Raw genomic sequence first — 7,229 nt, forward strand, 5'->3', positions numbered from 1 at the left:
GGAAACATATTAACTTTATGCTATGATTACGGCCTTTCCTTTTTGAACCAATTCCCGCCCAACAGCAAACAACTCGCTGTCATTTCCATTTTCCTGCACCGCTGACTTCCGCAAATTGATAGATTGATTTCGTTTCCATATTGCCGATCAGTCATTCCCATTTTCAACCAAACAACCGAATTCATTCCATACTTCGCTCAATCAACCACCGATTTCCGTAAATACGAATCCGCTATAAATACCGAGCCCCGTCGTCACCCTCTACTTCACACCCCCTTATTCACTCGTGACCGCAAATACATCAACCCTTTTCTGTTCAATCACCTTTCGCATATCGTCTACACGGTACCGGAATTGAACTTTGGAAGGTCTAGCCGGAGTTACGAGGTGTCGTCAGGATTAAAGTAACACGCCGGACCGCTGCTGCCTTGCCGGAAGTATCACCGGAGAAGACGACTGTCACCCGTGCCACCGGCAACCTTTCCGATCCTGTGTCCGGCCAACTGCCGATTTACAGTAAGGACCTTTTAGTTATTGTTTGTTAACAAACTCAGTTAGTATTAGTATTAATATTTAGTTTTTTTTATATTTAAATAAACCTAACTGTTAATAATATTATTTTTATAAAAAAATTCAATTATAATAATTTAGCATTGTATAAATTCAGCCATTAATATTATTATTGCTAATATTATTATCAGTATTAATAAAACTCAGTCATTATTATTATTATCATTAATCAGAATTTGTCATTGTTATTATATAATAAATCCAATCCAATTATTAATATTATTAATAATATCAAAGAGTATTGGTAATATATAAATAATTTTATACGAGTATATCAAATTTATTACTATAAATAACCTATATTAGAATTATTGTTCTATAAACAAATTAAAAATTTTATGACTATTAATATTTCTTAAAATAAGGTCCTTTTGGTTCTTTGAAATTTCATAGACTATCGTTAGTTCCACAAATTTCGTTATCATATTAATCATTAACGAATTCCCAAATCATAACTAGGGTAACTCTCTTGCAACAATTGGATCCAATCCACTCTCGTATTCTTTACCAAGAAACGCAACGCAATCCAAGGTGAGTATACATGACCCATTTTCTATTTTCCACTTTTGGGTGCAATATGTATTCTATATCAAACATCACAATCACATCAAACATTTTACGCACACTCTATCCTTACCCTATGTGATACATTTTAATCATGTTAGACATGTTATGCTAATGTAAACATTCATGACTATGTGTTCATTAACTTCGTACAAGCCTCCCCTAACAATGGTAGCGCTATAGGTTGAGAAACGCCCCTCCCGTTATATTAACGGGTATTGTTAGGTTAATCTATGTTAAAACCACCCATACTCTTTTGCGTAGGCACGTTAATTGCGTTAAACTTTGGTTTGGACACATAGAGTAACATCGTTTCGAGTATATACTGTCAATATGATATTGTATTTCACATTTGGATATGAGCAACATTTTAAACACGTACTATGCTATGTATGAAAACTTGTATACTCGCCAACATACTTTTTGTTGACTTTATTTTAATACATATTGCAGGTTGATGTTCAAGAAATAAAGAAATCAAGCTAGGATGGAACTAGAAACCCATTTTAGCATAGTATTTATTTTGTTTGAATTGTGATGTGTTTGAAAACAATGTATTTCTCCTTTGAAATTTATGAAATGAATTTAATTTATATTGTCACATTTAGTGTTATGTTGTTTTGAGCAATTTGTTCCTCTCATCCCGATGTTTCCGCCATCGGTTGGGGTGTGACAAGCATACATCACCATTCTAATTCTTTCTTTATCCCACATACGGCATGCATTTCTAATAAAATGCAATCGTTGTTGAAGGACCCCAAAACACTTTTGTAGTTTCCTAAAATATTGTATTTTCATATCGAGCGTTTCAGAAAACGTTTTTACTATATTTGAATACTCAGGTTATACCATCGCCCAAATAGTATCCATGCTCGTAGTCATTCCCATTTGCATGAAACCCGACTTTCGGTATCGTACCTGAAATGTAACCCTCTAGCAATGGTGAAAATTCGAAAGTATTAATTTCGTTCACTTGGCAAGACCAAATAAGGCCGACCAAACCCAAAGGTCGTAAGAGGCAACCGCTTGTAAAACCAACACTGGCTCTTTCTGGTCACCGCGTATGTATTGACCTTGCCATGCGGTTGGACAATTATACCAACGCCATTGACGACACTCCAAACTACCGATCATGTCTGGTATTCTATTTTTCTAAATGCACCTTGTATATTTGTTGAAGGTCGTTCCAGTTAGATTTCTCAAGTAACGTTTTCTATATAATTGGCATATACCTAAAAATTATAAATTATATTTGAACATATTTATTTATTTTTTTAAATTATATATAAACTATGCGAGTATGTAAAAATATACCGTAGTAGAAATAGCTCAAGGTGTTGCGTGTTGTTTTCTCCGCCATCTTCAAGTACTTGTCATTGATGTCGTACGTGTTTCTGTAGGCGAGTACACATAACACGGATGTTACCTTTTGAATTGCAGTGAATCCTAGATTTCATCTCGCATCGATTCTTTGCTTGAAGTGGTCATACTTACCTTCCAAATCATCCTTAATGCGCAAAAATAACCTTTTGCTCATCCGAAATCGGCCCCTAAAAACATCGGGGCCATGAACCGATGTAGGATCGAAATAATCCTTCATTAAACGCTCATTTGCGGCTTCATGGTATCGCACAACGTACGTTCTCCTCAATATCGGGCACATAGGAGAACAATTTAGGCGCTGCTTGTTTTTGCTGACATAAACTGTCTGCAAGCTGATTTTATCTGTTTTTATGTCTGCAACTGAAGATGTGGTCTGAAGATCTGCAAGCTGAAAATATAAGACTGTTTGTTTTTATAAGTTGATACTGTCTGCATAAACTGAAAATATGTAAACTGTCAAACTTATTTCACTAGAGAGAAGTCGTTTAACATACAAATTACATAAAAAATATAATAATAAAACCAAGTTTAAAAACACAAATAGTGAAATAAACTCAAAGTACATTGTTTTGCATTAATTCTTGTGCTATCTGATCTCGAAGTTGACTCATGAATTCATGGTCCGCTGCACTTCCATGGTAAGCTATTTCTTCTTCACCACCATCTTGTGCATGTTCATCTCCATCTTGAAGGCGTACATTTGGGTGATCATATTCATAAAAAAAGTCATCACTTAAGCCCTCTTTCCGTATAAAATTGTGAAGCGCAAAACATGCAATCGTAACATTTCGTTGTGTAAGCAACGAGAAGGGGGCCATTTTTTTAATATTGGAAAACGTGCCTTTAATACCCCATAAGAACGTTCAATAACATTTCTAAGTTTTGCATGTGCGTGGTCGAATTTTTCTTTGTCGGTCAATGCACGATTTCGGCGAAAATCTCCAAGCCAATACCTCACATTTCGATATGGTGCCATAAATCCACGAGTGTGTGCATACGCAGCATCACATAGATAATATTTATCTAAAATAGACAATACACACATCATCTTAAAACTATATATGTAATATAAATAATAAAGTTGAGATCGTAAATATATACCCGGAGGAGGAAGTGGAAATGGTGCATTAGCATTTGTTAAAGATTCAGACAATATTCTAGAATCATGTGCTACTCCTTCCCATCCGGCCACGAGAAAAGTAAATACCATGTTGAAGTCACATATGGCCAAAACATTTTGATAACACTCGCCTTTTCCTCTTCCTCTATACAAATGTTGTTTCTGAACAGGGACTATAGCATGTATCAAAGTTCCATCAAGTGCACCAATCGCTCCCTATATAGAATTTAATTGTTAATAATATACATGGAAAGAAATTGGTACTATAACATCTTTTATTACGCCCTGGAATATCTGGATTAGGATTAGAAGATGTTGGTACTATAACCTCTTTAGCAAACTCCATCATTGTTTCCAATACTTCATGAAAATACTTATGAATTGTTTGTTTCGAGTGTTGAAATCTACGCTTAATAACCGAAAAACGTTGATTGTGACCAAGCATCATAAAAAACATAGCCGTTTTTTCTTCAAGGGAGATGTGTTTGCTATCTTTTAACCAACCTTTTACTCTAAAATGTGTGCAAAGTCGAACAAATGAATCACGTGACATACGTAGGAGTTCAATGCATTGTCTATCATTGCCTTGCAACAACTCTAAAGTAAAATGGTGTCCGGACATAACCGAAGTGTTATCTCTTTTTCTTTTGGGATTTCTCGGCCAAAAGTATCGAAGATATAAGAACATCACAATGAGGAGCAATAAATTTTGATTATAATCCATGATAAACCTGCACAAAAAACTGCACAAAAAGCTGCTCAAACACTGCTAAAAAACTGCACAAAAAAACTGCAGCAATTTGTTGTAAAAAACTGCACCAAAACTGCAACAATTTGCTATCAAAACTAGCTCAAAAATTGCATAAAAACAGCAGCAAAAAAGCTCTAAAAACCTGCAAAAAAAACAGCACAAAAACTGCACAAAAAATACAAAAAAACTGCAGCAAAATAGCACTAAAAACCTGCACAAAAACAGCACAAAAACTGCACAAAAAATGCACAAAAACTGCAGCAAAACAACCCAAAAACTGCACAAAAACAGATCAAAAACAGCTTCAATTTGCCAAACTACCAATACAATACACATAACGGTGTCAACTTACATAATTGTTCAAAATACAAAGCAAATAACGGTTCACATAATACGAGTCACATAACATGAATCACACCAAAAAAACAAATACCGATATCCCTCCCTACTTGAACATCCCCAATGTCGTCCCGGTCATCTTAATCCACCCTTTCAACACCTCAGGGTCCGATGGCAATGTCATCCATGCATGTCTCATTTGTATAGACTGACCAAAAATGTTAAATGCAGCCAAAAACAAGGGATCTATAGGCTCTAACCCAACTAATTTCAACTTCTCATAGCATTCGTCAGTTGATGGTCCTTCCATGCTTTTCACCATATGCTTGAGTGCTTGTTGCATATCTTTAGCCAAATCATCTAGGGTAATGGTGGTCTTAGTGGTTTTAGCCTTTTTGTTGGGCCTAGTTTCATTATCATTAGATGTTTGAGCCTTGTTATTGGTAGGAACTTCATCACCATTTTGAAAACTTTGTTCATGAGAGTCTCCATCATCATTTTCTAGATTATGAAAGCTACCATCTTGTATTTGAAGTGTTTGGACATGTGGGGATGATGAAACTCCAGATGTTTGAGTAGATGTCCATTGATTACCACCTGTAGCACTAAGCCCTTCAAACACAGCTATGTGAAGGTCAAGATGAGGCAACGAGCGTGTTTTTAATGACATTGCCCTAGGGTGACCCTGCGCCAAATTAATAGGGACTATAATAAATACTTTTCAGTTTAACATGTGACATAATACTGGAAACCTAAACAAATACACACCTTCTTAAAATCTTCCCATTCCTAAGGCGTTAAAGTGAACATATTTGTTTCTGGGTTGTATAGATTTCCAGTCTTGTTTCTTAAGTAGCACCATCCTACATATTTTGATTTCATAGTATCAAAAGCATTTCTAATTTGCTTTTGAGTCAAATCCATGTGAAATTGTTCCTTGAGTTTCTTCCCTACTATAACCCAAGACTCCATGCACAAGCTTTGTCCATTTCTACCTATCCTCCCTATTTCTTCAAGACATGTTTCTAATAAGCATTTAACAGCCTCATCCGTCCATTGTTGTCCACCATCATTAGTTTCCATCTATAATTGAATCACACATAACATACAAGACAATCAAGAATCATAATATGTATATAACATGCTGTCAAAAACTACATAAAAATTGCAGCAATTTGCTGTCAAAAACAGCTCAAAAACTGCACAAAAACAGCAGCAAAACAGCAGCAAAACAACTCTAAAAAACTGCACAATAACTACAGCAAAACAGCTCTAAAATACTGCACAATAACTACAGCAAAACAGCCCTAAAATCAGCACAAAAACAGCTCAAAAAACTGGACAAAAACTGCATAAAAAAGCACAAAAAACTGCACAAAAAAGCACAAAAACTGCACAATAACATCTACTTTATGTTCAACATTCAAGAACCTTATGTTCAACAAGTCCAACATTAATGTAATTATCTTCTATGAAGTATAAACACCAATGAAATATAAACATTCAAGAACTTTAACACCAATTTTTTGTATGTATCAAGAAGCAAAATTAGGTCTAAGAAATTAGGGCTAACAAACTAGAAGCAAAAAAGAAGCTTCAAGAAGCAAAAATTAGGTCTAAGAAATCAAGAAGCAAAAAAGAAGTACCTGGTCGAAGGAGAAGAGGGAGGTCACCGAAAAACTGGTCGGAGTCGGAGTCGGAGTCGGAGTCAGAGGAGGAGGAGCGGTGTCTGAGATGGGAGATGTGGGAGGGGCTGATGTCTGTGTGCGTATATGATATGAGGGAGGAGTAGGGTTTTTGTGAAGATGTTATAAGAATGAGATCTGTGTCTTATTTTTTAAGATGAAAGAAGCTGACTTCAGATCTTTAAAAAAAAAAAACAAACAGTCTTCAAGGGTAACGTCTGCGTGCCTGCAGACATTAGCTCCCTTGAAGATGCTTGAAGAAAAAACAAACACCATATGTGCGTAAAATGCAACATATAAATTACATCAAATGAGACATAAACCTAACCCTTTTTAAGTACTAATGTTGGAAAAAGAGTGTTTTTGTCTTCCTTTTGTATTTTCAGGATGAAATGAGCTCAAATTCACAAAAGAAGCAAAAAGACAGCTAAATCTAACATAAATACAAGAAAAGGAACAAAAGTGGATTGCCCGACCCCTCAACGGCATCCTCCCAAGCAGAAAAGAGAAGTCAGAAGACAGAACACGCCCCGTGCTCAGCCAGCACGGGGCCGTGCCCAAGAAGCAGCAGAAAAGACAAACCTATAGAAGCTTCTATTGCCCACCACGGGGCCGTGTCCAGTGAGCACGTGGGCGTGGTGAAAGTACAGCAGGCGCATTAATTGTAATTGCGAATTACAATTAATGAAGAGAGAGAGTGTCAGCGGGCACGGGGGCGTGTCCAGCGGGCACGGGGGCGTGTCCAGCGGACACGGGGCCGTGCCCAGCCTTCTGTTCAGCCTATAAATAGGAGTGCTTGGCTTCATTTCAACTCATC

The 7,229-nt window shown here is 36.5% G+C and overlaps 1 protein-coding gene across 1 annotated transcript; it reads right to left on the bottom strand.

The window, feature by feature from the left end:
• Positions 1-3,242: 3,242 nt before the first annotated feature.
• On the bottom strand, positions 3,243-3,804 carry LOC118492150. The gene is made up of 2 exons (XM_035989957.1): positions 3,619-3,804; positions 3,243-3,540 (listed from the first exon to the last, which is right to left on the bottom strand). The coding sequence occupies exons 1-2, from the start codon at positions 3,725-3,727 to the stop codon at positions 3,251-3,253; spliced, it is 399 nt and encodes a 132-aa protein (XP_035845850.1). The 5' UTR covers positions 3,728-3,804; the 3' UTR covers positions 3,243-3,250.
• Positions 3,805-7,229: the final 3,425 nt, after the last annotated feature.

Source organism: Helianthus annuus, chromosome 1 (genome assembly GCF_002127325.2).
Source record: "Helianthus annuus cultivar XRQ/B chromosome 1, HanXRQr2.0-SUNRISE, whole genome shotgun sequence".
Taxonomy (NCBI): Eukaryota; Viridiplantae; Streptophyta; class Magnoliopsida; order Asterales; family Asteraceae; genus Helianthus; species Helianthus annuus.